At 32.8% G+C, this 20,860-nt stretch overlaps 1 protein-coding gene across 1 annotated transcript in view; it reads right to left on the bottom strand.

Moving 5' to 3' along the window:
* COL21A1 (collagen type XXI alpha 1 chain) overlaps positions 1-20,860 on the bottom strand; it is a 153,140-nt gene that overhangs the window by 75,659 nt on the left and 56,621 nt on the right. The window contains exons 4-10 of the mRNA XM_025042821.1: positions 15,548-15,716; positions 15,231-15,447; positions 12,382-12,555; positions 11,244-11,321; positions 9,534-9,542; positions 9,163-9,246; positions 2,594-2,656 (exon numbers count right to left, since the gene is read on the bottom strand). Of these exons, the coding sequence (XP_024898589.1) occupies positions 2,594-2,656; positions 9,163-9,246; positions 9,534-9,542; positions 11,244-11,321; positions 12,382-12,555; positions 15,231-15,447; positions 15,548-15,716 (794 nt within the window). The remainder of the gene's footprint in view (positions 1-2,593; positions 2,657-9,162; positions 9,247-9,533; positions 9,543-11,243; positions 11,322-12,381; positions 12,556-15,230; positions 15,448-15,547; positions 15,717-20,860) is intronic.

Genomic DNA, 20,860 nt, shown 5'->3' with positions numbered 1-20,860 from the left:
TTTTTCCTCTGTAAGAGAGCCTTAAGTTCAGTGCACTGCCACTTTCTCTTCTCCAGTCATTTATACTTACTCCCTAAAAGATCTCACCTACCTTGGTGGCTTTAGATACATCTACATGCTAAAGAGTCCCAACTGTGTATTTTCATTCTTGAACATTTTCCTGAACTCAAGATTCCTTTCTCTAATATTCTAGGAGACACCTTCAGCATTTCCAAAAATGCATTCTCAATTTCCTCCACAAAACTGACATCTCCCCCAGTGTTGCCCAGCTTAGTTAACAGCACCACAATTCACCCAGTTGCTCAAACTAAGATCCTCTAAGTCTTCCTTGACTGTTATTTTCATGCCTCACATCTAATTTAACAGAAATAAGGGTCAGCTTTACATTAAAAAATAATCTAGAATCTAATCATTTCTCTTCCCTTCTACCACATCACTCTAGTCCAAGCCATTCTTACTTCTCACTTAGAATCTTGAAATAACCTCCTATTTAGTCTCCAGCTTCCATTTTTGTCCAATATAATCTACTCTCCACATAATATTCATAATTATCTTTCTAAAAAGTAAGGCACATCAAGTCACTTTCCTTTTCAAAATTTCCAAGTTGATTGCCATCACATTTAGAATGAATCCTGGTGGGTCATTTGAGCATCGCTGCCCCAGTCACCTAGCAGCTCCCTAGCTCTCTGCAGCTCCATTGGCCACCATTTTGTTACCTCTTCAGAATTCCTTAACAATCTCTCTAGAGAGTGTCACCCATATAATTAACCTCCTTCCTATGCAAAACTGGTATAAATATCCCCATAACATCACTATTCTTCAAAAATTGGCTTTTTTTTTTTGTATTAAATTTGTCAGCAAAACTCTCTTAGGGACACAATAAGCTCCTCTTCTATCCTATCGGGGTATTGATGGTTTAACATTAGGCCTGTAGTTCTTTAATTGCTTGAACATTATTGGCTCATAATACAAATCTTCCTATCCTTTATAGCAAGAGTTATTGTCTCATGATAAAGAAACTCTCTTAGGAGATACTTTTAGTAGCGACAACTATTTAACATTCAATAGGTAATTCCTAATGTTTATTTACTATAACGAACATTCTGACTGTAACTTACCTGTAAATATTTGCCTAAAATGCTTTAAAGTAGATTTGCTTTACATTTCTTTAATACATAAATGTTCTTAAAGTTCTCTTGAATCTTAGAGGATAATATATTTTTGGAAGATTATGAGTGTACAACAGTGCATATATTCTTAGGAAAAATAATATCACCTTTCAAAAGGTTTTTAACTTGTGTGAAAGAATTTCAATCTAAATGGAACCAGAGGATATAAAATGGAAAATCTCATGCACGTGCCCTCAGAAAAAAATAAAACTTAAAGGATTGAGAAACTCATTTCCCATAAACAACTGATTTACAGAAAACTGATTATGTTAGAACTTTCTGAAATGATAGGGAATTGGTTGGGGGTTGCCTCACATCAACCTTGGTAAGTTTTGCTTATGGTTTCCAGAGACATGAACAAGAAATGGGCTGAATTGAGCTTTGTTTGCATGCCTAGACTGGTGTTGTCTGCTCCGTGGAATTCTCAAAGCTGGTCTCAAAACTGGTCACCCTTGGGGGAGGAGTGGGGGGAACAGACTCTAACTGAACTTTCCCCTCTCTACATTCCTTCTCTACAAATACTGACACTAAACCTTCAATGGACTCACCTGTAACTAGGTACATTTTGCACGTTCTGAAATGCAATTTCTCTGCTATTCCCAAATAAACTCATCTTTTTGACAGTTTTAAGCTTGACAAAGTTGACCTCTTTGTTAGGTCAACCCCTGAAAATTTCCACAGGTGTGAAGGGAAAATATAAAAGGATTTCTAAAATAGCTCTTCATTGATACTAAGAATTCACTAGACAATTTTTTTAATGTAGCAATGCAATTTTGAAGTAAAATACCTAGAAAGTGACTAGGATGCTGACTTTATTGACAAAGCCAGTCTTAATGTTCCTCTCAGCTTGACTAAACTTTAGACAGGCTTCTTCCTGACTATAGGACCCTGACCTCCCTTTCCTTAGAGTCTTTACTTTAGAAAATTTGTAGTTGTAAATTCTTTCTCGGCCCTTTTGAGTTGCAAATCTTTTTTTTAAAAAAGCTTCTAACTTTACAACTAGGAAGGCATGTCTTTCTCAAGGACCTGGAAACCATCCTTTTGAAATGTGGTGATCAAGGAAGATAAGTATCCGGATCTCCCAGTCTCTGTGGTAGGGTAGTACCCTAACTTTGATGGGTGCCAATCAGCAAAAACAAATGGCCTAATCACAGAGGAAAACTTTTGCCAGACTCAAAATAATTCAATTTGCTCCATCCCGTTGATCAACCCCCCTCCTAAAGTCCTCCAGTACTTTTCCACTAGCTCAGGCCAGCACTCAAGAACCTTCCTCCCTTTGTTTCAGCTGAGTAAAATTCAATCTCTCTCCCCTATTGCAATAGTCTTGAATAAAGTCTTCCTTGTCTGTTTAACTTTTCCCAGTGCAATTTTAACTTTGACACTATAGTCCCAGTACTGGAGATGACTAAGCTTTCAGTACTCACAGGCTTACCATCTTGACCAGGCTGTCCAGGGTAGCCTGGGTTCCCAGGCTGTCCAGGGTCACCCTAGAGAGTAAAAATCACTTTTCAGTACAAAACCAACCACATTGGTGCAGTCAGAACCCATCAAGGTTCAAAACCAATTACATTATTTGAAGCTTTTTTTATATTAAAAAACAAACAAACAGAAGTCCTAAAGTAGAGTTAGAAAAATGATGCCATACTTTAAACGTCTACCTTAACAAATAATGGCTTTTTATTATGTAAAACTTTCAATGATTTATTTCTGTGAGCACGCTATGTAAATAGGTAAAGTACATTTCACTGATGTAAAATGTCAAGATTATAGCAGGATACATTTTTAGAATTCTGGAAAACCTGTGAAGTGTCATAGTAACTATAGTTTCAATGATAGCAATATTTCATTCACAAGTCTACAGACTTAGTTCTTTTCAAACATTTTTTTTTTCCTTTTTGCTTCTCAACTTTGTACTTGAATATATACGTAAATAAAATGCTTAGGAGAAAAGCAGACACATCTGTCTCCATATTGCTTGGGTGGCTTACATCACGTTTTTGTTTTTACTCTAAACATTATTCTACAGATATAATGACCTATAAAAATCCAATTTATAATTATTTTAAAAAGTAGTCCACAAGCCATGTGATCTTACACATGGGACTCAAGTTTAAAGCTGCACAACAGTCATTTATTTCAATCCAGTCAATGCGTCGCTTTGCTTACATTTATAATCTTGTTTTAACACGCTAAAATTCTAAAATTTTAATATTTTCATAAGAGCCAAGACCAAGTCAAACAACTCTGCCCAACCCCTGTAGTCCTCAAGCATATGTAATATCTAAGAAATAAATAAATAACATTTGCCTTCACCAACCAGAGATCTTCAAAGAACATTATTCCATATAACATGGCAATGAGTCCAGCCAAGCACATTCTATGGAACTCTAGCATGTGCCCAATGGCCAGTACTGACCATTCAGAGGGTCACTACCCTTGAAAAAAAGAAACAATGAAAGCAAAACTGTTTTTATAATTTAATTACAAGAAATACTTCAAAAATATTCTTCTCTTGCTGAGTCCATGAGGTCCACATGGGGCATCTTGCTGAAAAACAAGTCTCAGCCATTAGTATGGCAACCAATCTCAACTCAGTAATTCTTCACTATTTTCATCAAGAAATTGTTCACAGAGAACTCCAGTCATTTATACATTATCTAAACACCAATGCTAAGGTTACTTTCACAGAATCAAATATTCTGGTCTGAAATGCTCTTCAAGCTACTGACTAGGAAGATTTGTTCCTGAAATTTACCAGGAAAAATGGAAAGAACTAAGTGAACTCTATTAAGGAGCCAATGAAGAAGGGAGAGGCTTTTCACTTAGGAGATGCCCAAGAGGCTTAACATAAGGAAGAGCTGAGAAAAGGAAGAATAATAATGCTGAAACATTTAATGTCTTACTAAAGAGAGATAATTTATAATTCTCATCCAAGGACTTCCCAGTGTTAGCTGGGCAATAGGGAGCAACATTCTGGTTTTCTAGCTTGTTAGAATTTTTTTCTTATTTTGAGAGAATCCACATTAATCTCTAGCCTCCCTGCCATCCTTCTTTTTCCATGGTCAGATTGGACTCATTGCTTTTCAACAGATTTCATCTTTCTTTTTCTCCTGGGAAGATTTTCTTCCTTTTCCATGTAAGAGTCAATATGACAAAATTTTCTATCACTGCACCGTCTTCATTATTCCATTTTCTGTTGATGTCTTTTTCTATTGAAATGCTATGGCAACTCCTATATCACTGATCACTTATTCGAAACTAGAGTTTTCTTAAAGTTTTCCCTTGATCAGTCTTTACTTGTCATTTGAAAACATGGTGCATATTTTCTACTTTTTTAACAATGCTGTATATCGAGTAGAGATTCAATAACTATTTGCTGATTGACTTATTTCAAATCAAATGAAATCTCCTGTTCACAACCCCTTCACCTGCAGAATATTAATTATCAGCAAAATCTAGGACATCAAAAGGATCTGAGAGAGTATAACCTCTAGTATGATGAGGCCAAAATAAAACTTCAGCACAAGAAACAGGATTTGTGTTTTTATGCTGCCTAAAAATACAAAACATATTTAACAATAACATTTTAAATAAGTCAAAATCAAGATCCAAGGGGGAAAAAAAAAGTCACCCACAAGGTAAATCCAATGTGACTTCATGAGGACCATAACACTGGTCAACAGCCCCATGGGGGAAAATAATCTCTTTTGCGGGTTTTATTATTGCTGGTACATTTTAGTGGTTTTTTTGACTATTGCCCTACGGATTTGTTTTCAAAACTCAGGTAGGTTTGGTGTTGTGTCCAGTTTCCATAAAATTGTAATAATAAAGTAAAACCCTAACTAATTTGGAGAGTAGGCCAATTAGAATAAAAACTCAATTTTATTACTGTAATAAAAGCTGACTCTCAACTTTTCTTGTTTATTGTATGCCAGACACTGCTTTAAGGGATTTACATATAACATATTACTTAATCTTCATAATAATCCCACAAAGCAGGTAATTTTATTAGTCTCATTATATATGTAGAAAAACTAAGCCCCAGGAAGTTTAGGTAACTTGCTCAAGGTCGCATAGCAGTAGTGAAGATGGGACTAGTACTCAGCCAATTCAGCTCCAGAGCAATGTTTCTAAACACTGTTACCCCTGCCCACATTAAAATGCATACACTAATCAGAACCAGACCTGCTAGCATATTTAACATAGAAAAAAAATTCCAAATACATTAAATTAGACATACCACTTATTATTGTACAGCTGTGACTAAATTCCCAATCCACTTTCTTCTAATTTAGTTGAAATATTTGTACGTTTTAAATTTTAAAAAATATCTATTCAGCTGAAAAGCAATACTTAACTTATGTTGAATTGAATTTGTGCCACAGGATTTTTGAGCTGTTGACAGGAGTGGAAATGTCATGGACTAAGTTAAAATATCTCTGAATATGGCTTCTCAAGTAGTGTAAATATGAATAATTAATGTAAAAAACAGCTGTGCTTGCAAAAGCAATCTAATATTTAAAGTTGATTGACTATAAAAGTGTGTTTGGAACTCTTCATGCAGGACCAAATCCCATTTTATCAAGCCCTCTCCTCAAAATCCTTGTGCCTTCATGCTACTCAAGGCCTCCACAGGAGTATCTGACCTATTCTAGTCCCTAAAACCAACCTCTTTCCTCCCTCAAAACTCAAACACCCACTCTTTTAGGCTAGAAAGAATCTACTTAGTCTGGAGAAATTAACATAAAAATGTAAATGCCCAGTAGCCCCTGAAATTTTCCAAAGGCTTTTTGTGTTTTAGACAGAGGAGACTTTGAGAGTCCAAATGAATCTCTAAGTGGTAGAATTACTAGGGTGAAACAAAGGGCATCAACAGGGATATAATTGTAAAGAGAATGGTATTTCAGAGCAAAGAATTTAGTAAGAAGTTGTTCCTTTCTAAAAAATAAAAGAAATGCTTTCTTTTTACTTCTGAAGTAATAGATCTAACATTTAAGTTTAAATCAAATATAGAGAATTTTTCCCCACAAATGTTCCTATGGCTACTAAAGTGGGGGAAGAAGCTGTCATTTGTATGTCTTTTATAAAACTGCAAGCAACAAACGAACAAGACAGAGACTCATAGACACAGACAAGTTTAGTGTTTACCAAAAGGAAAGCAGGGGAGGCAGAGAGGTAGATACGGTAAAGAGGGTCAAATATATGGTGACAAAAGGAAATTTGACTTTGGGTGGTGAACACACAATACAATATACAGATGATGTATTATTAAATAGTATACCTGAAACCTATATAATTTTATTAACCAATGCCACCTCAATCAATTTAATTAAAAAAGAGAGTTGCTTATAAATTGGAGATTGCTTGCATCTTTCATAAAGAACAAAGGCAATCTTATAGGTTAATAGGGAGGAGGAGTGAATCATTTTTTCAATGACTTCATAATTCATTAAAAAAACAATTATTGGTATTAATCACTGTGCTAGACACTAGAATTCCAAAAAATAATTTAGTTTGTATTAACCTTCATTGTAAAGTGCTTGCATTTAAAAAGTATTCCAATAGACTGATTAATTTAGTCACTTCCTATGTTGGACATTAGGGATACAAAATGAATAATCTATTCTTCAAAGCACTCACAATCCAGCAATATATGTTTTTCTTTGCTTATTGAAGAGTATAATGCTGTGATAAGTCTAAGTGTGTGACCCTATAGTTAATTTGACCCAATTTTTCAATAAGATTGTTGTATTTGGGGTTGTCATAGTTAGAGAACTTTCAATAGATGAGTTTATTTTAGACTAAGCACTTACCCACCTATCCATACAAGAATTTTTCCACTGTTTCAGTTTCAAGACTCAACTCTCAACTCCTAGAACTCTATTTCTTGCTAATAAAAAGAATAGATTTATTTGCACAGGTCAATCTGTTTGATGGACATCTGTAAAACTGTTAGAGAGCATCTAACAAAATAGACAATAAGTCTCACTTGGATCTATAGTAAAATTGCTTCATCTGCTCTAGCTCCAGTTCTGCTGACATAATTAAAACCCCATCAATTTTCCAAGTCAAAAATTCCCTAAAGGAAGTGCAACTCAGAATGTTGCTAGGGATTCTGTTTTTCACATTCAGGTCCCTGATGTGGATAAGGAACCACCTCCAGGGGAAAGAGCCCTAAGAGGATGGAAGAGTGTGTGTGTTCTTTTCCTCCTGCCAGATTTTCTGAAGAAAATGGAAAGCAGATCAAGAAGGCACGCCAAGTTGAAGATTGGTGGAAAACTGCATTTTCATTTAAAGTAGTGGATAGCAATGGGGTTACATTATGACTAAGAAAAAAGAATGAAAATGAGTAACACATGAAACTTGGAAATATTGGAAATCAGATAAGACAAAGCATGTGCTGAAAAATTTGTTGTAGAAACATATATGAATAAAAATTGGTACCACTGCAATATGCCTAATGGATCACTAATGAAGAATCAGAAAATATCAGAAGCATCTGGTGCTTCCTCAAAAGTATACAGCCCATTAGAAACTCTAGGGGTGGCCTGAACCTCACTGACAGAAAAGCACTCGACTTTGAGGAGTTAGGCATCAAGGGACTCTGATTTCCACATTACATCTCTTTCAGATCAAATCATTTTTATGTATAATATTCCAATATTATAAGCTATATAAATATGCTTTAGAAAAAGAAGTCTGCTGATAGGTCGCACAAAGCTATTTTATAAGGTATATTTTCCCTGGAGCATCTATCTTATAGATATTTCTCATTTATGTCGAGGCATCCTAAATAACATGCAGTTACTTTAATTAAAGAACACTTAGATTAACATTCCTAAATGCAATCTAAAAACAGTTTACAACAAACAGCAAATTAATTATAATGTAATGAAGTCAAACTCCAAGCCAAATAGATTTACTTTGAATGAAATAATGAATGTGTACTTTTATTACTTAAATTTCATTTCTTTCTTTATTTTAACAGCTAGGTTTGAAGGATGTCATGAACTATTACATGGAATTGGATAGGAAACACACGTACAAAAGATAGGAAGAATTAAATTAGATCTGCAGTTCAAAAGCTAAAATTTTTCAGTCATGGTGATTGAAACACTAAGAAAATTACAACTAAATAAAAATTATAATTCAGATTTAACAAAAATTATTATGGTAACATCAAGTAATAGATCGTCGATATGCAAAACACTTTTTTTTGGCTCAGGAGTCATACTTGCTTTCAGGTTAGCCATTATTTTTATTAGATGATTTTTAAAATAATATTAAATGAACAAGATTTATCTACAGTGAGCAAACTAACTTCTCAATAGCTTAGGCTGTGTCTAAGTGATTCCACAATAAGTATCAACTTACTTAAAAATTTATTCATATTTAATCACATAGGAACATATTCGAAATATTTTGTTATTAAAAATATGGTTATAAAATAGTATGCACATCATAGCTCCAATCATAGTCCCCCCAAAGTAATTATTACATAATTAAGTGAAATAAATATATATACTTCTATTTTTAGAATTAGACTTTCGACACATTAAAATTAATTTTTAAAATTTTACTTCATTTTTCTATCTGAAAATTGTTTTGATAAATTAAGATTTAGACATTTAAGAATTAAAACATATTTTATAAGTACCCTTTCTTCATTTTTGACCCAGTTGTAAGGATCATTCTTGGTTGGGATCCAGCACGAGTATTTGAGGTGGACAGCAAACAGACAAACAAAAAAACTAATAATGCTCCCTCACTTTATTGTGAGTTAGGGGTAGCAGTTTTAGGTTTAAAAGTAAATACAGATTAGAATACAGTTTTGTTTTGTTTTGTTTTTAATTATCAACATTCAAATTTTAAACTGTTCTAAGGCATTAGATAGAAATTTCAACATGGGGTCAAATATGATTAGGAATTTTGTGTGTTTGCTCAGCCCTTATTTGTGTGTTTTAACAAAGGTAGCATGTTAGGTATTACTCACTTTGGGGCCTTGTAGTCCTGGTTTTCCTGGAGGACAAATACAGGGAGCTGGAGTTGCACCTACATCACTGGGACCATTGAGGCACTACGAAAACAAAAATGGAAATAACAAACATGCAAAGATGTATATATACATATGTGTACTTATGTACATGTCTTTTTGGCTGTGTGAAATGATAAAGATAATTTACATTTACTTTTCAATTTTATTTAGCCTAATCCTCATCACAAAAAAGCTATATATACTACATAGACTCAAACTACATAAAAATGGGTTATTCTCATCTAATATACTTACAGTTGATGGAAGGAAGCTAAAGAGTCCCACAATGCAAGTACTACCTTAAGGAAAATAAGAGTATCCAGGCTTACCTCACCATTCTGCAAGAAAAAAAAAAGTGTCTTAAAACATATTTTTAATTAAATTTCTAAATTATCTTCCTAATCAGATATTTTATTGTCCAGATTAGAGATACCTGAAGTACCAAAACTGGCAAGAGATAAAACACTTGCTTGCAACTAGCCAAAAAACTTACTTATAAATAACATGTTATTACTACATTTATAGTAGGATAAAGGAAGAAAATTAACATTGATAAAGAGTGGAAGAAGAAAATTTAAACACGAAAGCTGCTGATATACTGGCCATGTAGAAAAAAAAGTACCTCAAAGTGGGATTTATACGCTCTCTTGAACTTACTGGAAATCATTTAATAAGCAGAGAAAAATGCCAAAATATATCTAACCAAGTCATAAAATGCATACATTAAATATCATGTACTTTAGAAGAGCTTCTTCCTAAACAATCTATGTCTTACTGAATAACACACAATTTTAGATAAGTTAATAATCTTTCCAAACAATAAATTAGATCAGAAAATGAGAGGTGGGAATGAAGGTACAAAAGGCAAACAAGCCACACGAAGTCACAGCTGACAGGAATAAGACACAAACAAAAAAGCAGATGTGAGAATTCAAAATCTGCCATGTAATGCTTTGCCTTTACTATATGAAAAGGTATTGTTAATGATTATAATGCCAAGGCAAATATCAATAAATAAAATATGTATGATGGACTCTCAAAATGTAATAACTTATTAATACTTTCAAGAGAGATTTATATTCCAAGTTATAAATATCTAAAATAAAATGTATATTGTTTAAACAATTACCTACCTAGAATACCTAGAATGAATCATTTCTATGAATTTCCATCTCTGAGTTTATCATAGAGCCTTTAAATGTGTTGCTCTATGTCCTCAAGTCTATTTGGAACATGTGCATTCATAAGTTATTCAGTTTGATAGGAAAAAAGGAGATTATGATGGCATGACTATACAAACTAAAAGAACCCTGTAAGGCTCAAATATCTCTGGGAATCCACACTGTCAAAAAGTTTGCAATAGTCTACCTTAATTGCATTACCCACAATACTGTATACCATTTTTTGTCTGGAGAAAAGAAATTGTATACGTGCGCGCACACATATTAAATCAGACCCTGTAACATTTTAGTTTATAATCTTCTCCTTCTTAATGCAGTAATGAAAATAGCTAATAGAAATGTTCTTTATATCCAAGAAATACAAGAAAATCTTACTTAGATAACAATAACAACAAAAAAACTATATTCATTGCAGTTTGAAAAAACATGCTAGTGAAGAAGAAAATACATCATTTCCTATTCTTCAGAATTGGGTTGTGTAATATAGTTAATTATATATTTAATTAATTATAGAAATGTATTTTACACACCAGGTATTCAGACAAAGAATTCTACGTTTTTCTAGAGCAAGTCCAGTACTGCTTCACTTGAATACTAGAACAATCACACCCAAAGATAATGTGGGAAAAACAGTTTCTTGTGGTGTTTCATTCATTCACACTGCACAGTGAAACATTATAATTTTATTTCAATTATGAACTCCAAAGTTTTAATCAATATAACTTTATTTCTACTGTTAATTTAAAAAATCAAATTAACTCTATAAATTAAATTAAGGCTCATATGTTATCTGCTTTTTATTTATTGCTTTGAAAATATTGAAGCAACACTTGGGGAAAAATAATCCATCCTACTTACAAATCCAGGAATCTCACATGCTGTCTCCCGATTGTTCTGTTCTGGATCACAGTAGATTCTCAACTTCTGGACGTCAAACTAGAAATATAAACTCAATCGAGTCAAAGTTGAGGACGAGATAACTGTTTTATAAGAGCAACTCAGATACACAGAAACAGGCACTATAGTTAGCAATCATGTAAAGTTTAAATCACAGCAGTTATCTAAAACAATATTAATATAAAATTTGAATACCTAACATACAGTATTAAAGATGTAATGCAACATAACTCCTAAGGAAAACTCTAGCTCCAAAAACAAGTCTGTTTTTCTTGAGAAATTCAATGGAGCTTTTTAGTATCCCTGAATTAAAAGCTACTATAGAGAGCACTTCCTAGGACACTCAAAAAGCTTTCCCAGGCTACTGTGTTTATCTTAAATCTCTACAACATTCTTGATTGCATAGGGTGGCTCAAGAACCCATCTTTAGTTTCAGAGATTTAAGTGCTGGCATGGAATGTTGTGTGACGAGTAGGCCTAGCACCTGTTACTATTTAAATACTTACTACAATTTGACATGTAATGTTAATATATAGAGACCATGTGTGTAATTATACATTTGAATGTCAGAATTTTCTCTTAATGATAACACAGTGGGAAAGACATACTTTCAAATAAAGAAATTCCCAAGAAATGGCTTTTATATACACACTTGTTGACCCACAGATAGATACCCCAGATAGATACCCCAGTTTAAAGTGATATCAGAAAATTTACAGTTTTATCCATGAAGAACCCTGACATGCATTAATCTAATTGTATCACTTATAACTCTAACCATATTCCCTTTTCTTAATTCATTATTAATCTATGCCTCTCCTGGGAAATATGAAATTAATGTTTCATAAGAATGTAGAATTCTATCCTGAACAGGGAAACATTTTTCTAAATATTCCTATAAAATACATTAATTCTAATTTTGCATTTTCATACTTACATACGAACACACAATTTCACTAAGAACTGACCACAGTTTGACTAAATACCTTAAAGGAATTCACAGTTCTGTGAAATAAAGTTAAATGTGGTAAATACTATCATAAAGGACAGTAAAAGCTGCATTTTATACAAAGCAAAAATCGAATCATTATTTATCCACCTGAACATTTTCTTCTTTCCCAGAGTATTTTCCAATTTGAGTCTGCCCACTGATGAAGATCCCTAAAACTGGATGTAAGGGCTTGCTTTCAATTTGTTGATCATCGATATACAGAGTTACATCTTGTTCTGTTACTAAGAGACGAATCTGATGCCAGCCTTCATCAAATAATGTCTATAGAAAGAAAGTATGAAAGATTCATAAGTAAAACTCCTAACAATCTTTTTCTTTGTTCCCATTCCTTCGTGCCAATCATAAATCCCCACTACACAAATTACCTGTATTATGCACAAACTCACCCAAGCTGGGCCTTAAATATCACCCATCAATTATTTTATTAATCCCTAGTTGACTTTCTATTACATATCCCAGAGTAGTTATGTCAAACAACTCCCTCAAGGTAACAAATGAGTTCCTAATCTCCTAATACAAATGATTTCTCTCATTCTTCATTCTTTTTACTTCATTTCAACTTCGGACTCCATAACTAGCCCCTCCTCTTTGAAATTCTCACTCAACCGCTATGGTTCAAACCATTTTGATCATCTTCATTTCTTCTCCCATTGCTCATATTCTATCTCTTTGAAGGATCCTCTTCCTCAACCTGCCCTTTAATCAGGCATTCCCCAGAGGTCTGTCCTTGACCTTTTTCATTCTCCACTTTGATTTTCTCATCCATTCCTGTAGGTCAATTATTACTTCAATGGAATAATTCCCATATCTACGTCAGCAGCCTGGAACTCTCTCTTGCATATGATACCTATAATTCTAATACTGGCTAGAATAATGTTGCCAGGGTATCTCACAATCAGCCTGACACAGCGGGTAAAAAACAAACTTGAGCTATGCCCCCAAATTTCTTCCTCTATTTTTCTTGGGTAATAGTATCCTCAGATTCTAAACCAAAACAAATTTCTTTATCTCCTTCCTTTCCCTGAGAAGCAACAACGAGATGTAAAGTTCTACCAAACATGTCTCCAAAACATGACTGAAATTCACTTTTCCATATCAAATCTCACTGTCATAATTTAGGCTCATGAGCATCTTGCTTTATTTGAATAGTTTTCAAACATAGCTCTATCTCTAATTCTTCCCTCACCAAGCTGTCCTTCAAACCTCCACTAATCTCTCTCACTAGAGTTTTGTTTCATTTTCATTTTTTATTTATTTACTCGTTTATTTATTGGGATGACATTCGTTAATAAAATTATATAGGTTTCAAGTGTACAATTCAATAATATGTTGTATGTATATAGCATTGTGTGTTCACCACCCAAAGTTAAATTTCCTTCCATCACCATATATTTCACCCCCTTTACCTATCTACCTCCCTGCCTTTCCTTGGGCAACCAATAAAACTGTTGTCTGTGTCTATAAGTTTGAGGCTTTTTTTTAATCTTGAAAGCAACTTGTTTTTGCTTTCAATTTTATATCCTTCATATGAGTAAAATCATATGGTTCTCAACTTTTTCTTTCTGGTTTATTTTGCTTTGTATGATAATCTCAATATCTCACTACAGTTTTGTCAGAGAATATGCCTCATTTTAATTTCTGTATTCCCAGGACCTAACACAATATTGAGATAGTATTGAAAATATTGTTTATGAAATAAAAAGAAAAAAGAGAGAAGAGAGCTGCTCTAACCATGACACACCTATGATCAAGACCTTTTGATGAAATCCTGTCATCTACAAATGAAGTCCACATCCCTTAGTATGGCTTTACAGGTCCCCATCCTTGAGCTCATCCTTGCTAGCTTTTTCTTTCATGTATCTTATACTAAAAACACAGGGGATACAAATTTTCATTTTCTAAATAAAACCTTGAATTGTACTACACATGACTATTCAACTGACTTGACATGTCCTTATATATCTCTCCATCAAAATTTTTTACATCCTTTAAGATCAGTCCAAAACCATCTCAATTCTGTAGACTTCCTAATATTTTGTATTAGTATCCACTTTTCCCTCCATACTCCACTAATACAGTATACTTCTATTAGATATCAGAAGCCTTGAATCTCCCATTATAAATAAGCTCCATGAAGGTAAAAAACACGTCTTTTTCATTTGTCACTTCTTATAGAACTTAGGACATTACCTTTATTGAAAATGGCAGACAATTTTTTAAAAATTTAATCTGTTTACCAAATGAAGAAATTGTATAAATACATAAATTCATATACAACCTTGTACATTTCCTAAATTATATATCATTAGACTGTGATAATTAGAATAATCAAAACTTAGTTGCTTTTATGATTGCTCCTGTATTCAGAACACATGATGTTGAAAGTACACTTTTTTAGTTTATTAATTTTATTAAATATATATCCTTTATGGGAAATAAAATGTCTTCCTAATTAATGTAAATTCTGCATTCATTATCTGCCTGTATTTGATGTTCTAACAAATTTCTTTATTTCAATATTCCATAGGACACGGCAGTGCAAAACAGACTAATGTGGACTTTGAAATTGATCAGACCTAAATTCCATTTCTCATGTTACCATTTACTGTATTACTTTGAGTAGGAATTTAATATCTCTCAACCATTGTTTCTCTGTCTATACAATGAGAGCAATGGCTTTTTCCCTGAGTGGTTATTATAATTAAAATTACCTGGCAACCAGTAGTAGACATTCAAAAAATGTTAGTTCTCCCCATTCCTTAATTCCAAATGAATCAAGAAATAATTTTCCTTCTTTGTTGCTTTCTTTCAGTAAAGAAACTAAAATATGAAGACAGTATCTTTCCAGTCATGTTAAAATTATAACTCTCTTCCCCCAACACAGAAACTCAATGGTATCTCCTCATGAGTACATAATCGCACCCTGGCTTCTTTACCTTAACTTGAGGGTCAGCAAAGGTGACCACTTGTGAGCCATTAATCACGCTGGTTGTTGTAAATAGTAATGTTTTATCCACACCATTTAAAGTAACTGCTATTTGTAGCCTTCCATCAATGGTTAAAATTCTCCATAAATCCCACATTTTCTTGATCTTAAATCTCTGAGTGGAGACAAATACATATGATGGAGGAAGACCTTCTGGAAAAACATTGCTGGAAAAAGAAGAACATGAGTAAGCTTAAAGAATTCTCAACACACATACAGATATATCGGGGGAAAAAAAAAATGAATCGATCAACGCATAACATTTACCTTGTGAATTCTGATAAATCAACTTTTGATGTTACTTCATATCCTTTTATCTTTGTTGGTGAAAGCTGGATTCTTTTCTTAACCTTTTTCCTTACACCCAAGCCTAAAAGAATATCAAACCCCTTCTCATCTCGAGCTGCCACTGGAATTCGTGTTGGACAGACAGATTCTATAAAACAAAATTAGTGAAAGTTGATTAATCATGAATTAATCCAACGAGAAAAGAAAATTAAGGTAGGGATATTAGAGAATATAAGAATTATAAAATTTATATATGCACACAAATACATATAAATGTATGTAAATATATTTTCTGAGAAAACATATAGGAGTTTTGGGGGGCATTTAAGAGTAGTCTCAATTGTTTTTTCTCTCCCTAAAAGGGGATAAACATAAAACAGAAATATAGAAAAATATTTGTTAATGGATTGTTTTAAGGGTAATACTATATTGCAGTTTACAATTCACTATGCATTTTGAATATGAGGCAACCTAATACCTGGGGAGGCGGGGTAGGAGAACATCAGAACATATTCATGATTCTCTTCCAGGAGGGGCTATTAATTTGTCACATGACCTTAGTTAACTCTCTTAAATTTCTTAGATCTAAATGAATCCTAAGATTCCTTTCTTGCATTTCTAGCATTTGAGGGTTAAAAAAAAAATGTGCTGCTTTAATATTCTTTCCAATTCTAGCAGGTTATAATTCTACAGTTCAAATATCATTGGTTCTGTCACTCTGGAAAAAAGTTAACTGTGGGTGTTTTCTGTTCATGGAAGCTCTAAAAATGGGCCTATCATCTCATCTATGATTAATTACACTACATATTATATTAATCATATTTATAAATAAGACTATTTCCTTAAGAATAATTAAGGTTTGCATTATACAATCATCTATAAAATTATAAAAATATGCTACAACTTTTACTTCTCTGGGAAACTTGTGTCTGAAATTATGTGGAAATTTTTATATGGCTCAAATGCTATTAAGCTGTTATACTGTAGAAATGTTGCGATATTTTTAGATCCTTGAAGGCTCTCATATAACATACACATTGAGCATGACTGCTTATATTTTTTACGGCAGCTAACAGAACAAGACAAGAACAAACTCCACTAAACATATTTTAAAATAATCACTCTCTAACATAATATTAAGAAAAGGGAAAGGTATAATATTTATAATACAATAAAAAGTAATGAAATGAATTTTATTAGTCCAACAGGTACAGTCATAACTTGTACCATAGAATATTGGAAATAAAATAAAGGTTTGATATAAATAAAATTATATGTATTCTGGGAAGAGAGGGGTATTTTTATCTTCAGATCTTCAGATGTTGAGTTTTGAAGGGACTCAGTTAATTACACCCTTCTTCCTCTGGTATGAAAATATGAGAAGCAGGAATAAATTTTCCCATTACACAGTTTAAATCATAAGTCAATAAATAAAATTAAATCTTTCCTGTCATTATGAGACAGTATTTTGGGAGGATGGAGTAGGTAGGGGGTATACAAGACAATCTAATTTGAAGCCTCATTCCAAATGCATTTGATTTAAAACTGCAAAAGAAAGTTTAGCTAAAAAGAAAATGTGTTAAACATTATATTACAAGAATATTCAGATTTCAACTGCTCTTTTTATTTGCTTTACAAAAGAAAAGTTATAAGATGTTGAACAAGAGCTCGGACTTAAAACAAGAACTTTAGGTTTAGACCTAAGCCTCTCTCATACATCTGGATTCTCATCTGTGAAGTGAGAATAATCTTCACAGAGTTTGAAGATCAAATGTGATGATGTATGTGAAATTGCTTTGTATCTCCAAAACCACATGCAAGTGCATGTATCAATCAAGTATCGTTTTCATCTTATTTTTATAATAAAATCCTTTACGCTGTATTCCAATTCCCCAAATTTTATAGGAGACACTGTGACACAGTTTGTGAAATCAGGAATGTAAATTAATAGTCACAATATATCCATGTATCCATGTTTTCATTACTACCTTGGCACATCTTATTAGGGAAAATGTATTTCAATAATTAATTTTCTTGAAGAAATAATTTTCTTTCCAATTTTTTCACCTATAAGGAGAACAATAAGATATCCTTATACATGGGAATGGAAAAGAAAAATGTAGTTAAATTGTTATATATCAATAAGAAACAGGAAACAAAATGTTTCCGTATATAAGATGCTACTTTGATATCTATTTTCCTGTGGGCAATCATTTGAGTTTTTCTAGTTTTTGACTCTTTCATAAAATAGCTATGAACATTCAAGAATACCTACTTTGGTGAACATATGAACTCATTTCTCAGTTAAATACTAGTAGATATATGCTTTGCCTTAGTGGATAATCCCAAAACTTTCCCAAAGTCGTTGTACCAGTTTTTACTCCTACTAGTATGCCTATTGCCACTTACAAAGGATGTAGGTGTTATGAGAATAAATATATAATTAGGTGATATTATACATAATATTTTAGAGAAAACAGAGTGGAGAATGGATTATTCAAACAACTTTTAAACATTCCTAATGAAAATTATTCCGACTGTTTTCTTGTTTGTTCCTTTTCCAGAAATAATTAACTTATATAACTGCTTTGAATTACAATCATAAACACTGACAGCAAGGTCTATATATGCTATAATTTGTATATTTTATGAATCATGCCATAGTCATTTCACGGTTTCCAATGAATATCCAAACACTGCTTTTCACATAAAATATAAACTTATTGTGTTTCTGTTTTTTAAATATAGCTCTAGCCTGTCTAATTAATTGAATGGAAAAATTCATGTTTTTGGATATACTACAAGCTCTTGATGATGTAAGCTGTCTTTAATTCATATTAGTTTCATATCCTTTTAATATACAGATGGAAAACAAAGCAATTCCCCTAAACATTTAATGAGGTTTTATAAAATATTATACTTAATCCTATCTCATCCACCAAACTTTACTCTACCACCCAGCTTTTATTTCTCCCCACCCCACTTCATGGTTGAAAATTCATGCATATGTATAATATAACAACAGTGGAGAGGCAGAATGGAAGGAAATCAGTTTCATGTGAGGGCATAGAAATTAACCAAATATATGTTATGAAATCATGGAAGCTAAAACACTTAACACTTGCCACCTCCTAAAACATCTTGTCCTGGCCATGGCTCCTAATGCGTATACCCTTACCCTTTGTGATTTCTATTCAAATGCAAGGGTATGGTAAGATATTAGGCCATTATGACAAAGCATTAAAGGGCTTGAATTAGATAATCAAATTATCTAGGAATTTCCAAGCAAAGGGCAGTACAAAGTATGAGTAACTTTTGATAGGAGGAAAAAAAAATGGGGAGAAGTCTTAAACATTATTCCAAGTTAAAGTGCACCATGATGGAAAGCACTGAAGGTGGCTTGTTGTAGCTGGTATGGCTCAGCATGATCAGAAGATGATGTTCAAATTGAGTCTTCTCCCTCGGGAAAGAGAGACAAGACTGGAGCATATATTTGCTATTTTAGCTTTTCGAAGAGCTGCCTGAGGAAATGATATTGGTATTGCCTAAGAATGCTGACAGGGAACCAGCGTATTTTGGCTGCCTGGTGTCCACAGACAACAAGAGAAAGTGAGAAATCTTGTGGCTACAAAACTAAGGAAATTGAAGTACTGCAGACAGACACCAAAGGAAGTAAAATATTATGAGCACCTAAAAGGAAATAAGCAAGCCTCTCTAATGAAGAGATTACACAGACCCAGAGAAGTCTCATCCCCTGCATAAAAGTTTTCAGAGGCCCCTGGAATCTAAACCAGGCAGATTGGTGAGGGACTCCCCTGTACAAAGCCAACTGGTAAAGATTGAGAGAGATGACTAATTTTTCAAATGTGTGAATCCCAAAACAATTGTGTGAGATAAATGAAGAAACAGAGAAACATTACGCAAAGGAACAAAATAACTCTCCAGTTATCAACCCTAAAGTAAAGGAGGTATATTATCTGACAAGGAATTCAAAATAAGCATCATAAAGATGCTCTACAAGTTTAAGAAAATATTGTATGAACAAAAGGAAAATATCAACAAAGAGTCAGAAAATATAAAGAAGAACCAAACAAACATCTGGAGCTGAAGAACACCATAACTATATTGAAAAAATTGACTACCAGGGTTTGAAATCAAACTTGATCAAGCAGAAGAAAGATCAGCAAACTTAAAGACAGATCATTTGAAATTATCCAGGTTGAGGAACAAAAATTTAAAAGAATGAGAATGATTGAAAGAAGCCTAAATTATTTTATGGGACACAATCAAGTATCCCATACACAGTATGAGAGTTCCAGAAAGAGAAAGAGGCAGAGCTCATTCAAAAAAACTATTTAAATCTATGATAAGAAATAGATATCCACAGACAGAGAATTTTGAAAGCAGCAAAAATAATTCATTATGTACAAGGGCATCTCAAAAGACTTTCAGTGGATTTCTTGGTAGAAATGCAAGCCACAAGGGAATGGGATGATATATTCAAAGTGCTAAAATAAAAAAAATTAAAATAAACTGCCCACCAAAAATACTATATCTGGAAAAAGTGTCTTTCAAAAATGAGTAAGAAATAAACATTTTCCCAAGTTGAAAAAAAAAAGTTGAAAGAATTCATCACCACTAGATCTGCCTTACAAGAATTCCTTCGAGTTGAAATGAAAGGATGTTAAACAGCAACACAAAATATTTGGAAAGTATAAAACCCTCTGGTAAAAGAAAATATGTAAACAAATTCAGAATACTGAAATACTATAGTAGCAGTATGTAAATAACTTCTAATTCTGATACAGAAGTTAAAAGACAAAAATATAAACAATAACTATAACTGTAAAGATATGTTAAATATACAGTATATGATGTAATTTGTGACATCAATTACAAAGTATAATCAGAAGGATCACTTCATAAATCATATAAATGTCTAACCACTAGGCTGTATACTTGAAATTAATATATTAAATCATAACTGTAATTGAAAAATAAAAAAAAACATTACAAAGTGTGAGTGGGGCATGGAGAAGCAAAAATGTAGAATATCTGTATGTATTTGAAGTTAAATGGTTATCAGCTTAAAATAGATTTTCATAACTATATGTTTTATATAACCCTCATGGCAACCACGAACAAAATATTTATAGAAGATACACAAAGAAAATAAGAAAGGAATCAAAGCATGTCACTACAAAAAAAAAAAAAAATCAATGAAACACAAAGAAGAACATGAGAGAAAAGGCCAAAAAAAAACGCTATAAGACAGAAAACAATAAAATGGCA

This window comes from Pteropus alecto, unplaced genomic scaffold (genome assembly GCF_000325575.1).
Source record: "Pteropus alecto unplaced genomic scaffold, ASM32557v1 scaffold7, whole genome shotgun sequence".
Taxonomy (NCBI): Eukaryota; Metazoa; Chordata; class Mammalia; order Chiroptera; family Pteropodidae; genus Pteropus; species Pteropus alecto.
The sequence above is the reverse complement of the archived record's forward strand: the minus strand, read 5'-3'. Positions and strand labels throughout refer to the sequence as shown.